The sequence below is a fragment of the Myxocyprinus asiaticus genome, chromosome 31 (genome assembly GCF_019703515.2).
Source record: "Myxocyprinus asiaticus isolate MX2 ecotype Aquarium Trade chromosome 31, UBuf_Myxa_2, whole genome shotgun sequence".
In the NCBI taxonomy this organism is placed as follows: domain Eukaryota; kingdom Metazoa; phylum Chordata; class Actinopteri; order Cypriniformes; family Catostomidae; genus Myxocyprinus; species Myxocyprinus asiaticus.
In genome coordinates, this window is record NC_059374.1 from 34,555,839 (window position 1) to 34,583,174 (window position 27,336).

The following is a 27,336-nucleotide window of genomic DNA, read 5'->3' on the forward strand; positions in this document are numbered from 1 at the left end:
CGGTGTCTCTCCTACCCTTCCTGTCTGAAACTCTTGAGAGGGTCATATTCAACCAGTTGTCTGCTTTTCTCTCACAGAACAACCTACTCGACAGACATCAGTCTGGCTTAAAAAAAAGGACACTCAACAGAGACTGCCCTCTTGTCAGTAGCTGAAACCCTGCGACTGGCGAGAGATAACTCCAAATCATCCATCCTCATCCTCCTTGACTTGCTTGCTGCCTTTGACACAGTGAACCACAAGATCCTCCTGACCACCCTCTCTGACCTGGGCATCACAATATCTGCACTTGGATGGTTTGAGTCATATCTCACTGGCAGATCGTTCAAGGTCTCTTGGAGAGGAGAGGTGTCCAAGACACACCACCTGACCAATGGGGTTCCTCAAGGATCAGTGCTTGGACTCCTCCTCTTCTCGATGTACACAACATCACTGGAACCAGTAATTGAGGCACGCTGCTCTACCTGTCGTTCCAGCCTGATGACCCTACTGTCTCAGCTTATATCTCTGCCTGCCTCTTGGACATTTTGGCCTGGATGAAGGAACAACACCTTCAGCTCAATCTTGCCAAGACAGAATTCCTCGTGATCCCAACCTCACTTTTCATCTTGGTTCAACTACACAAATACCAACCAGAACAGCCCGGAACCTGGGAGTGGTGGTAGATGACCAGCTTCATTTCAATGCACACATCACATCAACCACTTGCAGATTCGTGCTTTACAACATCAGGAAAATCAGACCTTTCCTGTCTGAATATGCTACACAGCTCCTGGTCCAAGCTCTGGTCATTTCAAGACTGGACTACTGCAATGCTCTGTTGGCTGGCCCTCCAGCTAACACAATTAAGCCACTGCAGATGGTCCAGAATGCAACAGCATGTCTGGTCTTCAATCAGCCAAAAAGGGCTCATGTCACCCTACTCTTGATATCACTCCACTGGCTACCTCTGGCTGCCCGCATCAAATTCAAGGCTTTGACTCTGGCTTTCAGGACAGCCAATGGAACTGCACCCTCTTACTTCAATTCACTTTTTCAGGTTTATGCTCCAACTCACTCTCTGTGGTCTATAAACGAGTGACACCTGGTGGTCCCATCACAAAGAGGCTCAAAGTCTATCTCACGATCGTTCACTTTCTCTGCTCATCTGTGGTGGAATGAACTACCAACCTCCACACGATCTGCTTTTACCTTCTCAACATTCAAGAACCAGCTGAAAACACATCTGTTCCGTGAGCACTTAATCAACCCACACTTATTGTACTTCCCACTCCACTCAACAAGCACTTAATGTGCAAAAAAATCCTTGTCTGTATCTTTCTTCTGTGCTAGCATCTTTACTACTGTTGAGTAATAGTAGATATGAATGTTTAATATAATATTTAATTAATTGTCTTTAATAATGATAACAGAAACAGTTTAAATTGCCATTTATTATGTTGTTCAGCTTTAAGAATACATGTCCCATAATGCTTAGTGAGTGTGTATGTGCGACAGAGAAGTGATCCCTGTATGATACTGCACAAATCCTCGGTAAACAGTTCATTTGTTTTTATTCGTCAGTGGTCATTATTGCCTGCTAAGATAAATATACATGACATGCTTTGGTGCCGAAACCTGGGATACTAGCAAGCAACAACTGAAATGGCGACTTGAAAGACTACTAAGAAATGGAGAGCTGTACACAGCTCCACCATGAGGCTTTTGCAAGACATAGAAACAGAGGTCGGCAAAGAAGATCCAGTCATTGACCAATTACGTGAACTAGCCCTGTTATCTGAAAAAGAGGAAACGCTGCAGGAGTTGGATTGCAGAATTGAGGAAGGGACCGAGACCGATGATTTGGAAAATGAAGTTGTCAACGCCGAAGAGTATAAAAAGCACCACATGCCATCAGCTGCAGTACTACAAGTTACCAGTCAAAGAATAAAGAACTGCCTTTTCTGTGACAGTGCATCACATAAAACAGAACTGTGTCCAGATACTGATATTGCTGCACAAAAAGACAAATTGATGAAAATGGGACGATGCTTTGTGTGCCTTGGGTCAAAGCATATCGCAAGATTCTGTAAGACCAAAGTGTGCTGTAATGTATGTGGAAGCAGACACCAAGAGAGACAAATACTTCAGACACTGATGACAACAAAGGCAATGTGGTCTCCTCATTCGCTTCACATTCAGTAAAGACACAGCCCACTAAACAGAACAACACTGTGCTGCTGCAGACTGTAAGAGCATGGGTAGAAGGACCTGGTGGACGTAGAAGCATTCGCTGCTTACTACATAGGGGCAGCCAGAGAAGCTTTGTCAGTGAGAATACAGTAAGAGCTTTAAAATTACCTGTGATAAAGCAAGAAACATTAACTCTTCATACCTTTGGCTCTGCAGTACCAGTAACAGCAAAGCGCAACACAGTGAAGATAATTCTGCAGAACATCTGGAACAAAGGGCAGAAAATTGAAGAAGAAGCACTCGAGACACCCCAAGTGTGCACTGCTGTGATAAAGATTCCAGGTGAGCACATCCAAACAGAGCTGAAACGAAAAGGCTTGCAATTAGCAGATTACCCAGACCACGCCACTTTGGTGCAGACTGTTACTGGCGTATAGTGTCAGGCCAAGTAGAAAGAATAACGGATGCACTTGTAGCCATTGAGAGCATCTTTGGATGGTCAGTGCAGGGCCCAGTCATGATGTCCTCTGTTGCTGACGCAGTATGCATGCACGTACAAATTAATGAAGACACACTGATTTCAGAACATCTGAAGGCCTTCTGGGAAACAGAGTCCCTTGGTATCACCATGCAGCAGACAGACAGTCCTGAGGAAGAGGAGGTTCTTTGCAAGTTTGAAAAAACAACTCAGTACAAAGACAGACGATATGAAGTTGAGCTGCCATAGCGACCTGACTAACCAGAACTCCCAGATAACTACAGAGTTGCAAAGAAAAGATTTGAGGGACTTAAGAAAAGGTTGCAGTCAGATGTAGTGCTGTCACAGATATAATGAAGTTGTGAATGATTACCTTGAGCAGGGCATTGTAGAAGACATGTTGGAGGATAAGGCATCTCTGACCGCTGTGAAATACTACATGCCACATCATGTGGTTCTCCAAGAAGACAAAGTAACAACAAAGCTCAGAGTGGTGTTTGACGCCTCATCACATGACACTGACTCTCCATCACTAAATGACTGTCTGCTTACTGGTCCTAACCTGCATTCAGATCTGCTTAATATATTGATAAAATTCAGACTGCATGCGACTGTATTTACAGCAGACATCAAGAAGGCTTTCCTGCAGATTTCTGCGGTGCGATTCCTCTGGCTCACAGCACCACCCCATGAGGACACAGGTGATGAAGCTGCGTGTACTACGGATGACGAGAGTGGTGTTTGGAGTGTCCCCCAGCCCATTTCTACTAGCAGCTACTGTGAGAAAGCATTTGAAGGAATACGAAGCCCAACTTCCTGAGGTAGTAAAGATAATAAGGGAATCGCTCTATGTTGATGATTTTATCTCAAGTGCAAGTGATGTGGAAAATGCCTTCCACATAACTACTGCTGTGAAACAAATTATGTCCACAGCTGGCATGGAGCTTTGCAAATGGACAACCAACTGTCCTACATTGAAGGAGAAATGGAAGACAACAATGAATGAACTTGTATTAGAGACAGAAACACCAGGATCTGTACAAAAGGTGCTAGGCTTAGTGTGGAGGACTGAAACAGATGATTTCGTCTTTGATCTGAATGCACTGCTGGATGCTGTAGCGAAAAGTGAGAACACATGAAGAAGTGTTCTGAAACTCTCTGCTCGCATATTCAACTGAATAAGCTTTCTTACCCCTTTCATTGTGAAAGTGAAATGCCTTTTTCAAGATATGTGGATACGAGGCCTCGGCTGGGATGAGGAGCTGCCTATAGATATTGCTCAAGAATGGCAAAGATGGTGTTCAGACTCCTACAGATTCACCACATAGTCATCCCTCGTTGGTATGGAATAACATCGGAGCACAGACATGATGCACAACAACTTCATATGTTTTGCGACGCAAGCGAGAAAGCTTATGGTACTGTCACCTACCTGCTCCAAGAGGCGGATGACGGGACAAAGACTACATGCCTTGTAAAGTCCAGGGTAGCCCCACTGAAGAAGATGTCACTGCCACATCTTGAGTTGATGGGAGCAATGATTGGAGCAAGACTAGGAAACAACTCGCTTAAACCTCTGAAGATGGAGCTCCAACAAGTTCACATGTGGACAGATTCGATGATCGTGCTACAGTGGATTAGTAGTCCAGCTCACAAGTGGAAATAGTTTGTGTCAAACAGAGTAGCTGAAATACAGTCCTTAACAAACCCTGCAATGTGGTTCCACTGTAAAACCAAAGCAAATCTCCCCACCAGAGGTCAGACTGTAGCTAACCTGAAGGAAAGCGAACTGTGGTGGAAAGGACCTCCATTTCTGACTGCACCAAATCCACTGGAAGAGAGCGATGAGGATCAAAGTGATGAAGATGTGAGTGATGAGCAAAATGAGTGCTGAATCAACATCAAAATTATCTCAGAGTTTCCCAGTTGAAATTACGACTTTAGGGGTCGTTCATGTGCAACTTCCGAGTGGGAAACTCGTATTTATAATTCCGATAGCACGTGAAGGCAGCATTAGTTTTACTGGGCGTTTTGTAGTAGGTAAAAAATGCAGTGATCTTTACCGGCACAGGAACCAGCATAATCCAGAAAAAGTCTGGAAAAATTTATGATATAACCGATTTAGAAGGGATTAAAATCACAAAGCTTTGGTATTTATTACATTACCCAACATCCATACATATTTTCCCATTTAAAACTATCCAAATAGGACTTTTAACCACTTATAATTACCTTTTCCCTAAACAAAATGCTTTAATGGCATTTTTAAAAATGCTTTGACACACATTTTTTCTATACCATCCCAAACAATCCCCTTCACGACTTCAAATTCCCTGGTAACACCTGAGGTCTAGCAGTGGAAACAAATGTTTCCAATCACCTGAAATACTCACTAATAATCTCCTTATCTGTCTAATTCAGGTTCCAAACTCCAGAGTTTGTCTCCTGTCGCATGCTGGCGGTTGTCAGGTGCTGAGGAAAGATAACCAGCGATCATGCTGACTAGAGCTTTTGTGTGATAATATTATCTTAACCTTTTCCTTCAAAAAAAGTGGGGCAGGTCTTTCTAGCGGTATAATTTTTGTTTCGCCCTTGAGAAATGAGATGGACAAATATTAGCTTTGGTGGGTGAAAAAACAGAGAATGGAAAGAGCAAAGGCAGAAATGGTGGAATGTCATCATCTAACTGATATAAAGAGAATTTTTAGCTACTCGTAGTGTTTCTAAAGGCATTACTTAGTGGTATTACTGCAAATAAACCATTTTAAAGGAATGTTAAGGGTTAAATGACCGTTAAAGGGACAGTTCACCAAAAAAAGAAGATTCTGTCCACATTTATGTTATTCCAAACCTTATGACTTTCCTTTTTCCGAAAGTGGATAACACACTAGCAAACATACACATTTAATTGTTATTAACTAATTAAACATTCATAGAACAAAAAAGTGGCCTATTCAGTTATATGTAGTTTATGGTTACACTTCACATGGATACATATATTTAACATGCTGTGGGAACATTTCCTAAAATTTTATTTTATCCTTATGTGTAGCTCTCAATTATTATGCAATTAAAACTGTTCTGCGGGCATTTATAGCACCTGAACTTACAGATGCATGCTTACACAGTAAAAGGAGCGATTCAGCACTCATGTGCAAATCTAATCAGCCCTTCCATGGCGAGCCGCAGACGTGGTTAATTGATTCCAGAAATGTTGCTTTCGCGTAAAGCAGGGAGGATGAGGAGAGGGAGATGGAGAGAGGGATGGATGGAGGGATTGAGAGGTGACGCACTAATGAAAGGTCACCCGAGATGCACAGTCTGCGCTACAAGTGCCAGAAACACACACACAGCAATTTTATGGTCAATTGGGCCATGCATCTGGAGACATACATCACTGAGGTGTGCCGGTGCCAGATCTGACAAACACACATACTTGAACACACATACTGTATATTCAGGATCAAATTAACACTAACACACACGCATACACAGATGCACACAGTCTGATCAACTCTGCTTATAAAAAAAAAAAAAAAAAAACATACACACAAGTACAATCACTATGCACTTTCCCAATACTTCTGTACATATCATACACACACACACACTTACACACACACATATACTGTATACACATATACTCTACACAGTATATACATAATTATGTATACTTCTTCTATATATAGGTAGGTAGAGTAGGTAGGTAAATAGATAGCTTTGTGTACCATTCCTTTAAAGGTTCAGTTCAAGAAACCAGTTATTCATTAAAATATGCCTATACTATAGGCAGAAAGGGAACATTGCTCATTGTAAAATGGGTCAGGTGAATTAGTGCCATGCATTTGTCAGTTAAACCTACCTCAGTGGGAAAAGCCAAAAGAGGCACCGGAGGCTTAATATAACCAACACGATGAAGAGCCATTATCACAAGGCATCTTATCATTTCCCATTCTGCTGCATTAGCCCTGCAATAAAGACACAATATACATCTTCATTTTATCCATAAAGCAGCAAAGAAAACACTTAGTGACAACAATATCTTTACAATTACAATATATATCCTGATATATCTGATTTTATAACTAAGTTGCTATGACAATATGATGCCGCAAACCCTAAAACGACTGTTAAAACGATGATATAAACGAGTCTACAGCTCAAATATTACACGATTTTTAACAGAAAAATTATTGGAAGTGCTTTTATAAAGTTATAAGCTTCACATTTTGGCATTTAAACCCTCCAAATATTGGCCCCATTCACTTCCATTATAAGTGCCTCACTGTAACCTCGATTTTTGCTTTATTTTAAAGAAAAGGAGAGACAAGGCTAAATTATTTTTTGAGGTAATCAACATTATGCCACAAATGATGTCGACTGAGCTTAACTTGTATTGAACACGGAATATTCCTTGAAGATGTTTTTTGCAACTGAAACAGAACATTTTTGTCGCAGGAAAAGCAAACACTGACACCACACCAGATAATGTTTTATTGAAATGTACTGTAATATCCTAATTTCAGCAGTTCAATTCACCAAATACACTCGCTGAACCTTATTAGGAACACCTGTATACCTACTTATTCATGCGATTATCTAATCAGCCAATCATGTGGCAGCAGTGCAATGCATAAAATCATGTAGACAGGGTCAGGAGCTTCAGTTAATGTTAACATCATCCATCTGAATGGGGAAAAATTTGATCTTTGAAATTTGATTTTGACCGTGGCATGATTGTTGGTGCCATACGGGATGGTTTAAGTATTTCTGTTACTGCTGATCTCCTGGGATTTTCACACACAACAGTCTCTAGAGTTTACTCTGAATGATGCCAGAAACAAAAAACATCCATTGAGCGGCAGTTCTGTGGACGGAAATGCCTTGTTGATGAGAGAGGTCAACAGAGAATGACCAGACTGGTTTGAGCTGACAGAAAGGCTACGGTAACTCAGATAACCACTCTGTACAATTGTAGTGAGCAGAATAGCATCTCAGAATGCACAACATGTCGAACCTTGAGGGGGATGGTCTACAACAGCAGAAGATCACATTGGGCAGTTTATCAGAACCATCGTGTTCCAAATAAAGTGCTCAGTGCTTGTAACTAACTAGACAAATAAACAAACTAATATGTAAAATAAATGATGATGGTTATATAAAATAAAGGATGTAATGAATGTTTGGCATTTAGTGGATAGAGGAAACATACCTCTGGTCTATAATGAAGCCCAAGCAGGTAAGAGACAATAGCACATAGGCCGTCATGAGAAGTACAGTCATCTCAGAAAGTATCTATAGGAGAAAGATGAGTTCGTATTTAGGTTTGTCACCAAAGCAACCCTGTTTTGCCCTCTTATGCAGATTTGATAAAACCTCCACTGCATGTCCTACTGTGCATAAAACTGCTCTAATATACAATTCTTAGAAGGGAAGACTATTTTTTTTTTAGTATATACAGGATGAATGTTGAAAATAGGCTCTATGGGCATGAGAAAAAAGTGCAGTTTATTTTGATTATGGTAGTCTGGCAAATACATCCGATTACAGACATAAAATCAAAATCTAGACTTCTGCATGGAACATAGCTAATCTTTAAGTAAAACAGTGTTAATGAAGTTTATCTGGCCTTGCTAACCCAAATTACACAGCAGTGGTCAGGTGTCTATTGTCAGGTGAGTGACCTTATAATGTCTTTGATATGACACCAGCAAACAATTACCAACTTTTCCCAGTCTTACAACAGACAGAACCCAGACTTTCGCCCCTTAGGGGCCAGCTCATTTTTCTCATGTTTGGATTTGTTAATATTTAAAGCCTTTCCATATCCAGTTTCAACAATAACAAAGCAAGAGGGCAAGGCGGAAAAAAAAACAGGAAACCATCTTCAAAAATTAGCATTTCTGTAGAGGTCAGAGCTCAGACCTTCCGTAATTAACAATTAGTCAAACAACAAAGATTGATAGTCCTGAACGGTAAAGTGGTCTACACTAAAAATAAATGTTTTCCTTCTTTTTGAAGTACCAGTAAGCTATGATGTAGCATAACTTGTCAATGGAAGAACTCAAACGTACACCAAGGTAAAAATATATGCATTTGCATTATTTATTGTGAAGCCTGTAGGCCTCAGTGTGTTGTTTTCCTTGGAAGGTGATTGATGCAAAACGAAGGCTTCCAGGGGCTGGTAAATTGGTCAGTTTGGCTCTTTGCACATTTGTATTGGTTGTTGGACCAATGACGGCTGTTTTATTGGCTGGCGGAGCTAGGAAGAGGGATCCAGGGGACACTTCCCCGAGAGCCACAACTAAGGGAGCACCGCAGAGGTAAGGAATCACAGGAAAACGGGCCGTTTTATTTCAGTGGGGAGGCAGGGTGGGGCCGCACATTCTGGCTAACCAAAACTATGCCTGGGGAACATAGACTTCCAAGGATAACGGACAAGGGTAACCGAACATCTTTCTGTTTTTGAAGGGGGGGGGGGGGGTTGAACAATAATAGACAAAAATTTCTTCAAAGTAGCCAGCCTGTACTCTACTATTAAAGGTCATATTATTAGAGGAACATTTAGGATAATAAGAGAGAGACCAAGGTTGATAATAGACTTTGCGAGGTAGCGTTAACCATACAGCAAATTAAAATTATAACTGGGGGGAACATCTCCCCCTCACTTTTAGACATTTCTAAGTTCATCCCCCCACTTTTTGGGGAAATTATACAACATATTTAAAGATTGCGAAGACATTGTAGACACATAGAACAACTGCTTTAAGACCCAGCAAAAGCCTCTGGCTATGACTGAAACGAACATGTAAGCAGAAATCTACCTTGGCCAGTACCAACTGCTTTTCATCGTGGACTACTGAGTGAACAAAGTCAAAGTTAGGTTTATTTTTATTTTTACTCTTTGCAGATCAATTAACAAAACGAAAAGTTCCTTCAGGAAATTACAGCATCTCATTTTTCATACAACCAAGCAGACATATGACATAAGATGAGCTATAAGACACATTAAGACAGTGGCGAGCTACAGTTTTCCTGACCAACCACTGGGTGGCGCCATGATTCTGACTGCCGCTGGTATGTTTATTGTTCTAATCTCCATAAGAAGCAAAGTAAAAACTACAGTAACAAGTGATGCAGATGGTGAACCACCATTTTAAGTGTTATTTGGAGTATCAGACTCAACTTATGCAGTTTTTGGCTGTTATTACATCACAAAGTAGTTAATAATATCAACAAAACTAACCTAATACTATTGCTTCATGTCATCTACCCACTCATTAAACTTTGACGTGTGAGGCACTGTCAAAAGACAAAAGTCATCGCGACTCTGTAAAGTATCGGCACTATGGAGCCACATATTATTTGCCAATTTTTACAAACTGAATATTCTAAACATCACATTATCTGCTAAAAACATACCGTATGTAGATGCACATGAAAACACTGAAGACCGGAAAACGATAGCAGGCTTCTGTTTTGAATCATGGAACACTTCCATGTTCGGGAAAAAGGTAGATAGATGTGTTATCATAATATTAGATCACCTAATTAATGTTCATGAGCCAAGCTGATAAGATTTGTAATGTTTCCCTCCACTTTTCAGTTCATTCCTGCATCTAATGTGGATATCAATCGCAAAAGGAAAAGTAACAGAAAAAGGTACAAACCGTTTGATCCATTAACAAGTTGTTGTACACATCCAGCAGAAGTATGAACTGTATAAACACGTAGGCTTGCAGAGCTGGGGACCATGCTGGATCATGTGGCTTTTCCTCTCCTGTAATCTGATTGGAGAAATAATATGATGATTTATGTAATATGAAGTTTTGTAAAGTAAAGAGCTCAATTGGTGAAGCATGGCACTACTGACATGAGTTCAATTCTCAAGGAACGCATGAACTGATAAAATGTATACCCCAAATGTACAATGTGTGTGATACACTTTATATCCATACCTCTGAAACTGTGACCTAATTTGGTTTTGCACCTACTCTTCATAATATCTTAATGCTGTTGAAATACTATCTTTTGGAACTGTTAAGGCTCTACACTAAGAGCTAAAACTATCCAAACCTTCCCATAAATCACAGTACCGGTACATAAGACAACTGCGTCACTCTTTGGATCCTCACCTAACACAACTCTGCTTCATACATCACAGCTTTTTTGGAACATGAATCATTGAGAATTTGATCATTGTTGATTTCCTTAGCATTCTTAAATCTGTCTCAGCGGCAGCCACGTGTGGGTTTTCCTCACGCCAGAACCCAAGTGGCTACACCGCCATGGTGTTCTGTTTTCTCTCAGAAATCAACACATCCGACCCGCCTTCCCCCTTCCCTCTCTCCACTACTCCACAGGAGAAACAACAGACACACCCTAGACTTCATCATCGAGGGCCTTTCAAGATATTTCTGTCAAATTCCAGCACACTTCACATGTGTAGGATCACCAGGGCTCACTTTGAGGTGGCTTACATTGTGACATGGAGCAACAAAGAGAGAGAGAGAGAGAAAGAGTTTTTCAGAGTGTAAAACTGTGTGTCTGTGAATATGTGGCGCAGTCAGACATATTTCAAAGCAAACCGCCACTCTCCTGATGAGAAGACTTCAAAACCTTGTTGCAGGCCTGCTGTTTGATCGGGCCCAAAAAAGCTGGCTTTTTAAAGACGAGTGAAAATGAGCCTATTGTGCTTCAGTCCGCAAAGGCAGTTAAGACTAATTTGGCATTGGCGCACACTTGTAAAGCCCGTCAGAAATGTGAGTCAGTTTTTATATGAGAAGTCAATGAGTCATTTGGGTGACCTTTTTTCCTGCTACAAAAACTGCAGGTAGTAAATGGCAAAAAGGGAGAGGAAAAATTCTTAACAAGAGAGCTTCAGCCCCCAAACATTTAGGGATGAATTAGACTAAAACACTTGCTATACTCAAGTTCATTAAGGACAATGGTAGGACAATTATCTCATTCACGGTTGTAGTCCTAAAACCTGGAATTCAAGCCAGTCATACCTCAAACATGAAATTTTAAACTGCTGTAAAAAAAAAAAAAAAAAAAAAAAACCACAGTTGCTGAGAAGTTGCTAAATAAGGACTACAACTATCGCAAAGATGTGAGTTTATGTTTTTCATGAATTGAACAACTGTTGTAGTTCTTAAAGGTGCTGTAAGTTATTTTAGCCATTCTAGAATTTCCACAAGCTGAGCTGTTGAATTAGCCACGCCCCCTTTTCCCAAAATGGCAGACTCCAAAGACCAAATTAGCTTTATTGAGACCAACACGAGCAGAAACGGTTGTCAAAAACAACAGCAGCAAAATAGCACCCTCAACTGACAACTGTTATGAGCAACATGGCATAAAAATGGCATTATGCCTATAATTAGTTGAAACTACAATACTATGAGAACGCGCAAAATGATTGACAGGCAGAAAGCGTCATTGTCTGCGGCTCGTGGACACGTTTTTGTTTTCTGTTTACAGAGTCTAGAGCTGTCACAGATGTAACTGGTCCTGCTCGACCCACTCCGAGCAGGATCCGAACCGGCATCATTATTTTGCATTACTTTTTTCTCACAGCCACTTTCTCTTCTGCTATGCTATGCATTCCATACAAATAAGCCATGCATTGCATACAAGAGACATTGCAGGTCATGCTAGGTACTGTACAACACTCATGTCAAAATAACATACTAAACAAATAGATATTTAGAAAGTAGGTCTTCACGTCATATTTATAATAAAGAATTAATAACAAGAATATGCATGGTTTGTTTTTCCATCAACATGGCAGCCAATATGAATAATGAAGAATAACCCCTGTCTTATCTAAAGCAGCAAAGTCCAACATTTGAATCTGCATCATATATCATCATGTGCTGTGCCCATTGACAATGTCAGAGTCAACTTAAGATGTTTTTCAAAAGTCAGGATAAAAATCAGTGGGGAATGCCAGCCTAACAAGTACAAGGAATAAATTAATATTTTTCACTTAAGTCATCTCATTGCACTCTTGTTTTGAGTGGATCCACGGTGCGTAAAGACGGCACAACTTCAAAGGCGCATGTTGATACAACTTGAATGGAATCTGTGAAGAGGAGGAGGGCGTGGCCATTCCGTGCGGGTGCACGCCTGGCGCTGAGTTGCCCCGCTCGGCAGGAGAGAGATAAGGAGCAGCTGGGGACATCAGAGAGAGGGAGAGAGAGAGAGGCACGCAGCAGTGTTTGTGTGTGCGCGTTTATGTTTTGGTTATGCTGAAAAGCACTTTTATGTTGTGTTTTGTTGAATTAAAAGTCTTTTGGTTAGATTTCACCGTCTCCCGCTTCCTCTTTCCACATTAAGAACTGATCTGCCACATTGGTGCCAAAACCTGGGAAGGAGGATTGATGGGCTGTCATGGAGTACTCGCCGCTGTCGTCCACCTGGATGCGGAGGAGCCCACTGCCGTACGCCTAGTGACGGAGGAGCCTGCTGCCATCCGCCAGGAGGAGGAGGAGCCCACTGCCATCTGCCTGGAGGCAGTACAGCTGGCTGAGGACCATGTGACAGTGTGTTCAGGGCCGGAGGACCGGAGAGTTTTTCTTAACTTTTTTCCACTCTCTCTCTTGGGCTCTCCCACTCTCTTTCTCTCTCCCCTCTCCCTCCCCTTGTCCTACTCAGGTTCCCGGTTGATTCCCTGGCCTGAATCGGGCATTGGGGGTATATAACGAAGAGGAGGAAGTGGCCGGGCCGTGAGGGTGCATGACTGGCGCTGAGTTGCCCCAATCAGTGGAAGATAGATAAGGAGCAGCCGGGGACGCAAAAGAGAGGGAGAGAGAGAGGCATGCGGCAGTGTTTGCGTGTGCACGTTTATGTTTTGGTTATGCTGAAAAGCACTTTTAGGTTGTGTTTTGTTGCATTAAAAGTCTTTTGGTTGGATTTTGCCGTCTTCCACATTAAGAACTGATCTGCCACAGAATCATTTTTTATGCTACCAAAATGTCATAAAAACGGTTTGTTTCATGAATCAAACTACTTGTTTATTATAAAAAAATTTTTTTGAATATTTTTAGAAACTAAGACATTTTCTCTGCATACACAATCGATGTAGAACGTTGCCCAGAGCGACTGATCCAGAGTCTTTTGTCATCCCATTCTCCCAGTTACAGGGAGCTATAACACGGAACAGTTCGGCTGCATAAGTTAGTGAATTAAGCGAGTATTTCACCCTGTGTATCATGTCGTGGCCAGTGGAAGACTAGTCTTATAATCCCTCTGCCTAAACTTGTTTACTTTTTAATGCAGTGTGTATTAACACATGAATCAATCACGTTTCACTCAATGGAATGTTGACCTCATATTACGCTGAAACACTAAATGAACATGCGTGTTAGCAAGTTGATTGACAGGTGACGTCTGTATCTAAAAGGTGATTGGCTCTTTTACATGCAAGGCGGGACTTCCTTTCTACATCCATTGACTGTTGGGTGCCAGAGCTTCTTGGTTGGGCGTTCCAATTTTCCCATTCATTTAAACAGAAGTGACTCATCTCTGCTACTTTATTTAAAAGTAACTCTGATATTATGGTCTAAAAAAAACAATACTGTTACTACACTCGTTATTCGAAAAAGTAATCTGATTACGTAACGCATGTCACTTTTATCGCATTACCCCCAACACTGTTCAGGACACTTATTTCATTAATATCTTTCAGGGACTAGTCAATTGTTTGCATACCTTTCCATGAAAAAAATCACTTACAGCACCTTTAAGTAACAACTTGTTAACAAATCCACGTTTGAGGTATCACTGTATGTAATTTATGTTTTAGAACAAAATGTGAAAGTCTCTTCAAGTAATGGTAATAACAGACCTTCATAATTCCTTAAATTTCAGCCTGTTTCTTATACAAAGATATTGTTTAGCTTCAGAAGACCTGGAATATAATGCATGAGTCATATGGAACACTTTTATAATACTTCTATTGTGAATTTTTGTCATTTTGGAGCTTTACAGTTACAGTCTTCATTCATTTTCATTATATGGAAAAAATGGCCAGGATATTCTTTAAAAAGCTCCTTTTGTGTTTCACTGAAGAAAGTCGGAAGGGTTTAGAACGACATGAGAATGAGTTAATAATGACAGAATTTTCATTTTTGGGTAAATTATTCCTTTAAATTCTGAATTGCACACAACCCTGCAGTCTACTGTCAGAATAAGAAACATATTGATACAGTAGTGTGAAAGATACGTTTCCCACCTCAGGAATATCAGCAATGTCCCCCAGTCTTGGTTTTCCTGGAGTCCAGCCTGGCCCGTTAAAAATGACAGACAGCTTATTTGAAATTCCTTCAGATTCCCAGAACCTCTGCCACAGGTACGGGTAATTAAGGAGCTTCAGAGGAAAGAAAAGAGGAATGAGTTTATAAATGAAACACTCCATGCACCCATTAAAGCAAGCCACTTAATGGCTGCACTTAAAGGGACAGTTCGCTTAAAAATGAAAATTCTGTCATCCTTTACCCTCCCTCATGTTGTTCCAAACACCTATGACTTTCTTTCTTCAGTGGAAAACAAAAGTTAAACAGTATGTTAATCAGAGTCCCCATTCACTTGGTGAATGGTGACTGAGCCTGTCATTCTGCCTATCATCTCCTTTTGTGTTCCCGGGAAATAAGTTATACAGGTTTGGAACAAAATTACGTTGAGTAAATAATGACTGAATTTTCATTTTTGGGTGAACTATCCCTTTAAAGACCCCATGAAATCACATGACAAACGTTGTTTTTCTTTTCCTTTGTTGACGTATTTCCAATATTGATAAATTAAAGGTCTTGTTACTATTGTTTTTTTTTTTTTTAAATAGCCAGTAGGCTTTAGTTACTTCACCATCATGAACAATGATTTGCTTACTGACTTGCTGTTTGGTTGCTGGTGGTATTAGTGGGAGGAACATTTACATTCTAGAGAGCATTTGACTGGACAAAAATCTGTGTAGTGCATCTGTGTAGTGTAGTTAGTCATCAAAAATTTTGTTCATTCAATTTTGTATGAGAACACTAGCATATAGATGGCCTCAAAGTTAATACACATGGGCTAAGAGCCACAAAACTCTAATTTTGATTTCATAGGGTCTTTAAATATTATCCATGACCTTTTGACTAGTATATTATACATTTTTCAGACATCTCACTCTAAAAATCATTTCACAGCTTTACATAGAAAAATCACGCTTCATATTTCACAGTAAGATAAGTGGTTATTCTTACTCATTTTGTCATTTAGTCTTTGCGTCTAAATGCTTTTTGTCACACACATTAGAACGCTCTTATTCTGGGACGCCACAGGAGAGCGCAGAGAAAATAATCAAACACAACTTCCATTTGGTTTTGCTGGACTCTTTCAGCTCTCCTCAGCCGTTTGTTTAAAGTGAAGTAATAATGTTATGGTTACAGCATGGTTTTTCCACGAGCGCAGTAATGTGAGGAGAGGCCCGGCTCCCATTGACTCTGGCCAGATATTTACATCTCTATAATTAGACCGGTCCGATACTCTAGAAACCCATTACGTGAACCCAATTCATTCGCTGTGTTGATATTTTCACCAGTCAAAGGTCTTGATAGAATGAGGGGGCAAATTAATCTAAACATTCTGTTTATGTACAGTGTAGAATTTGCTTATATAATGTGTGGAGTGATCACTGAGGAGTCCATGTTTGTTACAATAACACTAGTATCCAACACTAGTTAAAAGGATAACCCCAAAACAGCCCCCAATAAAAGACTAACTTAAAGGGATAGTTCATCTAAAAACTAAAATTCTGTCCTCATTTATTCACCCTCATGTTGTTGCTAAACCCATTTGATTATCTTTCTTCCAAGGAGCACAAAATGAGATGTTAGGCAAAATGTTAGTCTCAATTCAGCATCATTTGCTACTATTCAATTTCATTGCATCTTTTTTCCATACAAAGTAAGTGAATGTTCACATTCTGCTTAACATCTCCTTTTATGACCTACAGTGAGCAAATGATGACAACATTTTTATTTTGGGGTAAATTATCCCATTAAATACTACCTTTCTTTGAGAAATTCCAAAAGAGATTAATAAATTACATAAAATAAAAGCTTATTATTACAGAGTGACTATTTGTACTAGGTTAAACAGCACCTGCCACATAGCACGACTATTTGCACACCAAAAGTCTAGTAGAAACATACAAATTGAAGACAAACTGCACCCACAGTGTCACTGCAGTAGCGTGGGGTATAATGACGGTGTGGATGTTCTTTATTTCATGCAGACAACCCTTATAATACTATTACTTATAATAATAAATAAAAGTGAATATAAAAGGGGATTTTCTCACAGTGATTTAGTCACGGGGTAGGTCAGCGAGCTGAGAGAAAGGTTTGATTCTGGGTAAAACTGACCATGGTTTTACTATAGTAATATTGTTGCAACCATGTTTTTTAAATTATTATTATTATTGCGGAAGCCATAGTTTTAATGCAATTAACCATGGTACTACAACATTAATTTGGTGTTTGTATAGTAACTATGTTTCTTTTGTGGTTATTATGATTTTACCACAAAATACCATTGTGATACTATGGTTACTGTAGTAAAACCATGATTAACTTTTGTAGGGGAGGTACAGAGTTAGGTTTAGGGGTAGGGGTTGGTGTAGGGAGTCTGTGGTACTCTAAATAAACACAATAAAGAAGCTGCAGTGATGCCCCTGTACTGTATGTTAGTATTTAATTAGGGGTGTAAATAGCATCTAACACTATTTGCACTTAGTGCAAAGAAGATGCTTTTGGTTGGTATCATTAAAGTACACTAAGTGTAAATAGCATCTAGCCTTATTATTAATTGAGATTTAGAAATTAGTACCAACCTGGACAGTCCAGTTTTCAAATGTGTTGATTGGATGTGTTAGCCCATAGATAACTTTATCACTTTCCCAAGCAAACGTACCTGTGACAGTAAAAAGAGTAGACAGTTTCACAATCATTTACAAATGCAAATCAAAACAGAAATGCAAGTGTAATGTTACATTATATTATTTGTTTGTTATATTCAAAATTTCTATTATTTTTTTTTAACATTTTGACATTTTTACTTGTTTTATTAACATAGACAGTAGAAAGAGTACAGGTCATTCTGTGGAGAAAAAGAGCTGACTAGACTCTGGACATGACAGGTCAGATTCAAACCTGCATCTCCCACATGAGCAACACAGCTCAAAATTTTTGAAGCACATGTGCTCCATAATTTAAAAAGTAAAAACAGACAGGCACAAAAATCCATCTATTGGACACTTACCAAACATCCTGTCCCAAATGATCAGGATACCGGCATAATTCTTATCAATGCAATATGGGTTTCGGCCTGTGGATGCATATTCATTTGTTAATGGTTTATTACATGAAACACATAACCATTAGTCAGCAAATCAGAGCATACAGCAATATCATAACAAGCAAAAACCAAGGTATAAATTCATTGAAAAATATAGACTGCAAGGCATACTCTGTTATAACATAGTGCTTTGCACAGTCACAGTTTTAATGAATACACTGATTTAGATGCATGCATTTTCATAAAGCACTATGCCCTTTTCCCTGAATTTCCAGGAATTCTGTCAGCAAGCAAACAACTGTTATCTGGCATTCTACTGCATTGATGTTAACAGGTGTAAAATGCTTTACCTTATATGCAGGGTACAGTCAGTACTATCAGCGTTATGTCACATTATAATACACTTGATAAGCAGTAGAAAATTATCTCAATGACAGTGCAACTGAAAATAAATGCTTCGCTCTTGACCCACAGTAATAAAAAACGGAGCAACACAAATGCATCACGGCAACCGCTCACTGGGTCTCATTCAGTAATACTTGAATACAAGTTACATTACCAATTGAAACACAATAAACAGATTTATTATAAGCCTTGACTAGACATGATTGGCTGCATTTTTACACAGAACCTACCCAGATCGAACTATAACAAACATAATTTTTGTCACTTTGAAATAGGTAAGACAAATTGTAGCATCAATTAGTTATTCAATTTCTATCAATAATAATAATAATTTTATATATATATATATATATATATACACAGTATATTGTATAGATTTAAAAACACATTTCGTCTTAACATATTCCATGTTTCTAAGGCTACCAGGAGATTTCTGCAACATGATCACATGGAAAATCAACATGTTGCTTTCAAATTTTCACATACCCTGTAATTAACCCCATTCTGCCGAACTGCTGACAAGCTCCATCTCCCAACAGACATGTTTGCATTGTTTCAGATGTGATCACATTTCCCTCTGCAGCTACTGGTCCCATGGAAACCAGGAAGTAATCACAATCACATAAATAATGGTAAGAGTGATTCGGAGGTAGTATTTTCGCTCTAAAATTACATTTACTCCACTGACAGTTAGGTTTAGGGTTGGCACTAGAGTTAAGGGGTAGAGCTAGTAAAAGAAGTATTCTGTATTACATCATGTACAACTAAAAATACAACTTGCTTTTGGCACCACTCTGTGGACATTTCATTTCCAGCTTTGGCCACTAGGGGCAGTGGTTCCAATTTCGGTAAACACAGTCCGATTTCAGCAGCAAAACTTTCAACATTCTGTCTTGGAATTCAATGCAATCAGTCTGGATTTTTGCACATTCATGGTTTGATTTGTATTAATCCTTAATTTAGAATATAATTAAGAATTACATTTTGAATTTTAAGTACAAACTTATTGATGAATCATGATTCCTGAGTGAAAACAAGTTTAATGCACAGATACATGCGGACGCACGGCTAGTGAATTAGGCCCACTGTGCCTTTAAAGACTAATAATACTTACCATGGTGAACTCTATGGTGGCTGGGAGTATTCAGAATCCACTCCAGAGGTCCAAGATCTTTGACCAGCTAATAATGGAAACATTTTTTTTTCAGTGTGAGTGATAATCATCTTAAAAAGACAGTTAATATCATATCATTATATTAACCTTGATAATAACTATTTCCTTTAATGCACAAAAGGGCAACCGCAAAGGGTCATTCTTATAAATGTAAAACACAGACAAAACACAAAAAAGCAAATGATCACGGGTTAGCCCGTTGTCCGCTCTTTAAATTTTTTCATGTGGACAGGCAGACTGAATATTAATATTAGTCTTACATACAGAATGTGATTAATTTTCCCCATTGAGTGCCTTGTCTTTATCTTGGCTTAAGACTCTGAAGAAATGCCCTCTTTAGGGACGGTGGAACCTTGAAAGGTTCAGATGTTCGCAAATGTATTGGGAGACATCATTAATACATAGTGTTTTCTTATCTGATGAGCTTGGTTGAAACTCTGCTAACTGCGGAAATAGAGAGGTGGCCAAATTTCCAGATGGAAAGAACAATATTTATAGATTGAAAGTAACACAAACATTAAGTTGGAGTCAAGCAGCCGAACTATGAATAAGACAATATGTCTGATAATACACACCCACAAACACATGTGCCATTGGAAAATGTATATTTCAATATCGCAATATTTTACCTCACAATAATTTATCGATATTGTGATGCCAAGAATATATATTTTAGCTAGATATTTTTAGTAAAAAGGAGTTTGATCACCACTCAAACAAGTGCATGAGAAGACGAAACGTACTAAGGCATTCAGTAGACTTGCATTCTATTTTTTCTATTCAATCAAAATATAAACTCAGAACAAGCTAAGAATGTAAGTCCATAATTTGTTTAATGTCCGTACAGACCCACTGTACAGCTAGACTGCAAGTGTTTTCTATGGCTTTATGATGAAGTCAAGCATGAAGTTCAGTACTTGTTGTGCAAAGCATCAAAGTCAAATAAATATGATTCACAAAAAAAAGATCACAATTTATCACAGTTTTGAATCACAACACACTTAATACAGTACAGCGATATTATGGTATCACAACCCAGATATCGATATAATATTGCATTGCCAAGTCCCAGCTGATTCCCACCCCTAATACACACCAAGCCCTATTTTCCCAGGATATAAACATCCATTTGAGCTTGATGTGAAGCATATATCGGCCAGGTGTTAGGGTTGACCATCGGGTTTTTAACTTGAGTGTTTGATTTTTGACGTCTGCAAAATGGAAACAGCTCAGCGTAAGTGAACACCATATTCCAGTGGGCCATTATTTTCATGTAATAAGAGGTCTGGCAACAGCTGAATTTTACGTTAAATGAAAAGAGCTCCCTCATGACTGAACTCATGTTCTAGTGTTGGATCTGGACTGGGAATTCGATGCCAATAAATTATGTGACATCAAAAAAGCCTATAAAGGGAGCATAAATTATACCCTTCAGAAAATTGGAGACGTAAAGACTGTTTTCACTAATAGAGCTCAACAAGATGGAAGTGATTCCAAATCCATTTCCTCGAATGTAAAGCTGATACTACAGCCCACGTAGATGGTAAAAGCAAAGTTGTGCTTCTGTTTAGAATATATCATAAAATATAAAAATCATTAGTTATGATTAAGGGCTGCATTCAGAGCCACAGATTGGGCAAAACTACAAGCCTATAAAAGATTAGTTTTTTAAATGGCTTGACCAAGTCTTAAGATGCCTAATATAAAGTACATTTGTGCTTCTGTTTAGAATATATCATCCAATATCAAAATCTCCTTACTAATGAGAGTAACACTAACGAAAAGTACAGGCAGGTTTGGGTTAGCTTTATTAGTCATGTGACACATCATTAGAGAGGGGACTAATTTAATTTATTTGTTTGTTTGTTTGTTTATTTACTAGGTTTTCTCTTTAAGGGGGTTCTTTCTGCTCTGGCTGTGTGTTCTGTGTGTGTGTGTGTGTGTGTGTGTGTGTGTGTGTTTTCCAATTGATTTCATTGTAATTATTTAACTATACAAATAGTTTGGGTTGTTGTGATGTTGATTGTACGTTGAACAGTTAATAAATAATATATATAATAAAAGTTAATATATTAACGTCTCTGTTTACATATTACATATGTCAAAAAGCACATTTAAACGAATGAGAAACGAACGTTCTATAAAGAGCATGCGCACATACACATGTGAGCGTTTAAAAAGCTGCCTGCTGCAGACAAACAGACTGGGGGTACGGAATTGAGTCAGTAATCGATACTGCCGGTCCTCTCAACTGGTGGCTATTAAAATATTAAACGGAGCAGAGATTTCGCGGTACCTCTAGCCAGTCCTGGTGACTCTCAGTTTGAGAACCACTGAGCTAAAGTACACATTAGTGCACATTGTGTTTAGCAGCGTGGCGTTTGGCTAACATTTTTTAAATGGCATATCGGATGAAACTAAAGACTCTAATCTTTTGACTCAAACAGGTTTCAATGTAAAAACGTTCTTACCAGATATAGTTTTGTTGCCGTTTCTCCCAAAGACAAACTCCACTGTGGTCGGCACCATGCTGTTTTGTCACATGACTCCGTGCATCAAAAGTTTAACCATTTACTGACAGCACAGAGTCTCCTGAACTGAGATCAGTCGGTTTAAATGAATTTAAATTATGAATTGCGTATAGCGTATAGCGAAGCCAAAATTCCATGTCCACGCATATATACGCAGGGTCACACGAGGTTATCATTATATCATCTTATAGACTAGTGGTAAAGAAATGACTTCAATTTATCTTGTATTCTGCCACTAAAAGGTTTGAAATAGACAACAACACTTTGAAACAGTGAAATTAAACAGATATGATATCAAACCTCAGTATGAATCCAGAACTGATAGAGCAGGTTAAACTGTATATGCACTGCAAACACTGATGGAGGAACCACCAGTGCCAATGGAAGGTAAAACACCTGAAAAAATAAAATATTATCATTTCATAATCAAGAATAAGCTAGAGCTCATTAACTGATAGATGGAAACAGGATCTATCACCTATCATGTCAAAAATATTGCAGTTTAAACATGAATTGTGATCATTTGTGGTAAGGATGTTCATTTCATTTATAAGTTTACACAATATTTATTTTTTAATCACATCTATCCTCTAAACAATTCTCTGTATGGCACTTAAGCATTTGGTATCATAAGCATATTTGCAACAAGAGTGTTTCTTTTATTCAGGGTTATAACATTTATGAATCAGAGATCTATTCATTCAGTGAGATTAAAGTGACTCAGATGAGGTAGATGGCAGCTCATACCCATGAAGAAAACTGCTGGGTGGCAGACTGGCGTAGTGCTGTTGACAAATTGTAGTATTCAGAGCTGTGATGAACCTGATGAGCTGCCCACAGAATGTTTAACTCTGAAACGCAAACAGAGAGAAAAGGCAATTGTCATTAAACATTGCTGATATAAGCAAACATATAGCCATGGCAAAAAACAAAAATTGCAAACACCCTACAGTTTACCAGTGCTAAAACTATATGACATCTGTTGCTATTCCTGAACCACTGAGACAGTTTTGTTGGTTCAAAATAAATGCTGTCAATCATGGCAGTCACTCAATAACATAAGAGCAACTAATCATTTAGCAGATGCATTATACATAGTGACTGACAGCACACTTATTACAGAGATTAAGTGAGGTTAAGTGCCTTGTTCAAGGGCACAAAGTGATAGTTAATGGACTGCTCTTTTCAGGGTTCAAACCTACAACGTTTGGGTGAGTGGTCCAGATTTGTCATTGCTATGGCAGGCCACCCGTATACTTACACTGTGATGTGATTTCTGTTACAATAATTACTGTAGTCCACAGGCTCTCATGTTTGGGCCCAAAGAATTATACTTGAAGAATTTCAAAGGACCCTTAAAGCCTTCCTGAACATGTACCCCAAGTAATAACCAGACACAATGACTGCAATTGGTGCCACACTTGAAAAAGACCTAATGTTCACAAACTCTCAGTAAAAATCAAACTGAATCAAATAAAAACAGCCTGATCTAAAGAAAAAACAAAAACAAAAAAAAAACCATTCAAAATGATATTACAGTACGTGGTTCATTACACGTGTAGCGGCAGTTCCGAATCCAATGTGAAATGTCCACTGTGTGGCTATAAAAGCTCCCGAACAAGATTTGGTTTTTAAGGGTAGTGCTCTGTCAAGTTTTAAATCAACAAAACCTACCTCCCTAGTCCCTCCCCTAAACCTTAAACTTATTTATTAACTGTTTATTGATATTTTTAACTGACAGTGTAAAAAAAAAAGCAAATACGTGATGAACAAAATGCTATATCGAGTTTTAAATCAACAAAGCCTACCTTCCTACCATAAATGTAACCCATGTCATAAAATAAAAAGAAAATGTGAGATGAAAAATGCAATCACTATAGCAACCATGTAATTTTGTGATGCTTGTATGACACTTTCAACTTACAGTATGTGTCGACTTACGCTCATAAGGACTCATACCCCAGTTCATTGGTTTGCAAATGCAATGCTCTATCAGTTGAGCTACCGCGCAATTTGATCATCTTTCAAACAAGCTTGCAAATGTAGTTGGTTATGTAATTCAAACTTTAAAATGTACCACCTTACAAGTCATGCGCTTTGGTAAAAGTGTTTTGATGTCATAAGATAGCAAGTGTTTAGGTACTGATGATATTCTGCAATTTTACTCATATCTGTGTGAAACTGAAACAAAAGTCATTGTTGTTGTAGCCCCTCTAGTGTTTATTTCACCAGAAAATTGCCGTGATGCATACAGGGAGCCATGTAAAAATAATTTTGCACAAAAAAAAATGTATCCCTTTGTCACTACATAGCATTTTGGGCAATCTCAAGTGTAGCATTTCTTAATGAGGAAGCAAAGTGTATCACATCCCTTTCACTGAGATTTTCATAGTATTTTTCTTAGAGAAAGCCAAAGTCCTTGTGTAGGTGTGAGGTCCGTCAAATCAAAAAGCTGGTGAAGTTTCAGGTAGGATGCCGTGATCCAGCTGAACAAACACACCATGGTGAGAACGTAAAAACCAAACCTTCCACTCCATGGAACAACATGAGGGTGAATAAATGATGACAGAATTTTCATTTGAAATTCCAAACCTTAAATGAAGTATTGCAAGATCTCATACTACTACTTAAAACACACCCACAGAGGTGCATTCGGTGTTTGAGTGTGTGTGAGCCCATGATTTCACCTCCCAGGGCAGAGCTGTGTAAGATTGATGTGGGGTGTCACTGGTAGGAAGTATGTACAGCTAGGCCTCATTGCAATCCGTGTCCTCGTGTGTTGGGCTCAACTGGAAGCCGCATAGTTTGGCAGGCAGAATTCAGAGGGGAAGAGCTTTAATGATGAGAACTGATGCCACAAAAAAGACTTTCCCATCATGCCTGAAGACCATGGTTTGCTCAGACACAGAGACTCTGCTCTTTTCTCAAGGATAAAGGGGTAAACAGCATTTGGTTGCACAGAAAGTAGTGTACTATAAATGGAGAAAGAAAAACAGCAGTCTGGTCTTAACATGAGCTCATGAGAGACATTATATGAAGATCTACAGCAATGTTTATCTCTAAACTGTATAAGTGACCATTGTCCCAGGCTACCATTATCTTCCCTAAATGGCTGTGGTAGTATCACTCTGTAGTCTCCTTTAAATCAAATCAATATTTCATGTCCATATATTTGTTTGGTACAATAATTAGCCATGCAATAAGACTGGTATTTCATATCTGATCATTATTACTGATCACCAAGTCTGGGATTATTTTGTAATAATGACAGGCTGACTGTACATTATCACTTTTAGACACACTTTCCTAAAAGTTAAGATTGTATCAACTAAATGTAGATTTATTTTGGTGTTGTTGGTGGAGCCAACAGAGCACAACAGTCTGGTTCCGGAAGTAAAAATCACATTCATTTCTGCCATAGACTAATCTATTTTCAACACTAACTTATAAACCTTTAAAGACAGACCTATCATGAGCTCCGCGGTTGTCATCGATGGTATATGCTTCCGTTGAAGCCATCCATCTGTGTTATTTCAACTTCATTGTTTAAAAATCCTTTAACCTTGTGCAACCCCACAGCCACATGCGAGGACTCACTATTTTGGATTCGCTATATGCAACGCATAATTTTAATTCATTTAAACCCATTGCATACTGTTCAAGACACTCTCAGGAGTCATTTAAGGGTTAAACTTCTGATGCACGGAGTCACGTGACCAAACACCATTTCCGTGAACTGCTTCTATGAGCGCAGTGCCAATAAAAGTGCCTCTGGCAAGAAACCTCTTTTTCACTGAAACCTGTTTGGTTGTAAAGAGTAGCGTCTCTAGTTTCTTTTGATATGCTGCTTTAAATATTTAGTTTATTTTTCATGCTTTGGTGCTCTGATTAACACAAAGTACTCGGATGAGTGCTGTGGAGTGTTTTTCTGATGTTTTTTGAATAACTTTTAACAGTAACAAATCTGTGGGTAATTTTGCTTCATCTCAATCTAAATGTTGTTATATTTTTGTTTGTTAACACTGTACAATAAGGTGCTATTCATTTTTCTTCTTCTTTCAGCTGTTCCCATTAGGGGTCGCCACAGCGGACCATCCATGATCCGCATATTTGACTTGGCACAGGTTTTATGCCGGATGCCCTTCCTGACGCAATCCCCCAGTGGCTGGGGGATTAATAAGGTGCTATTCATCACTATTAGTAAGTGCATTCACTCCTTAAATCCAACAAAAAGTTCAGTTTCAGGCTGCAGATGATGTTTGGACCACTCAATATGTTTGGCAGACATGGGACAATGGTAATCAGTACATAGATTCAGAATTTTAGAATTCAAAATTTTATTTTTACCATGATTGGAAGTGAATTGATGATGCTGGCCATTACTTATGTATTCATCTTTCTAGAAAATCAGCTGTAATGTCTATAACGTCTCTAAAACATGAATAACCAACACTCCTGGACAAATAATGAACTATTTGATGAAAAAAAAATCTTTCTATGGCTTGGTATTTCTTCAAATTTCACAACTTAGTCCCGCTGTCCACATGTGAGGACATTATTAGGAATTTTTTGTTTGTTTGTTTTTTTTTTTTTGCTAGTTTATTAGGTGCTACTAGTTACAAATCAAAAAAGGAAATGGAAAATGCACACAGAAGTCACACAGGGGTCTCAGGAGGTTAATAGTGCAATTCCTGTTGAACAACTACATCACCCATGGTCCAGCAAAGAACGCTTAACCAATCAGAGAACCGCGGCCAACAAAGCTCACGAAATAAGCCCAGAAGCGACCGGAAGCACTCTCAAAGTATTTATATATTTGTGTATATTAGAATATTTAAAGAAAAACGTAAACTACATGGTCTCTATTCTTCAATAGTTTTATATATTTCCATAGTTTCATATTCGAGTACATCAAAATGCTTCATAGGATTGTAGTCCGTGTCCTCTTGAAAAATGTTAAGCACACAGACTTGTACCTTTGAGTTTTTGTTGGATGTTGCAATTCACATCGGAGCTATTTGGTTTGGTTCATGCTTTACAACTCTTTTATGAAAAGACTATGGAAGAAATGAATGTGAAAAATACTTCCGGAATCGAGATGGCTGAAAAAGAAGGCAGGCACTGTTGCACTCTGTGCCTTTTTTCAACTTATTTTATACCATTAAAATTATTTGAAACAATGCCATGATGGTTAAACAATTAGTTAATATCAAGACGTGTAGGAATATTTCATGCAA

The 27,336-nt window shown here is 38.7% G+C and overlaps 1 protein-coding gene across 1 annotated transcript in view; it reads right to left on the reverse strand.

The window, feature by feature from the left end:
* The window catches only part of LOC127421870 (alkylglycerol monooxygenase), a 57,152-nt gene that overhangs the window by 8,894 nt on the left and 20,922 nt on the right, over window positions 1-27,336 (reverse strand). The window contains exons 4-12 of the mRNA XM_051665054.1: window positions 22,847-22,950; window positions 22,400-22,495; window positions 19,509-19,575; window positions 17,954-18,019; window positions 17,526-17,605; window positions 14,886-15,020; window positions 10,321-10,437; window positions 7,863-7,945; window positions 6,513-6,618 (exon numbers count right to left, since the gene is read on the reverse strand). Coding sequence (XP_051521014.1) covers window positions 6,513-6,618; window positions 7,863-7,945; window positions 10,321-10,437; window positions 14,886-15,020; window positions 17,526-17,605; window positions 17,954-18,019; window positions 19,509-19,575; window positions 22,400-22,495; window positions 22,847-22,950 — 854 coding nt within the window. The remainder of the gene's footprint in view (window positions 1-6,512; window positions 6,619-7,862; window positions 7,946-10,320; window positions 10,438-14,885; window positions 15,021-17,525; window positions 17,606-17,953; window positions 18,020-19,508; window positions 19,576-22,399; window positions 22,496-22,846; window positions 22,951-27,336) is intronic.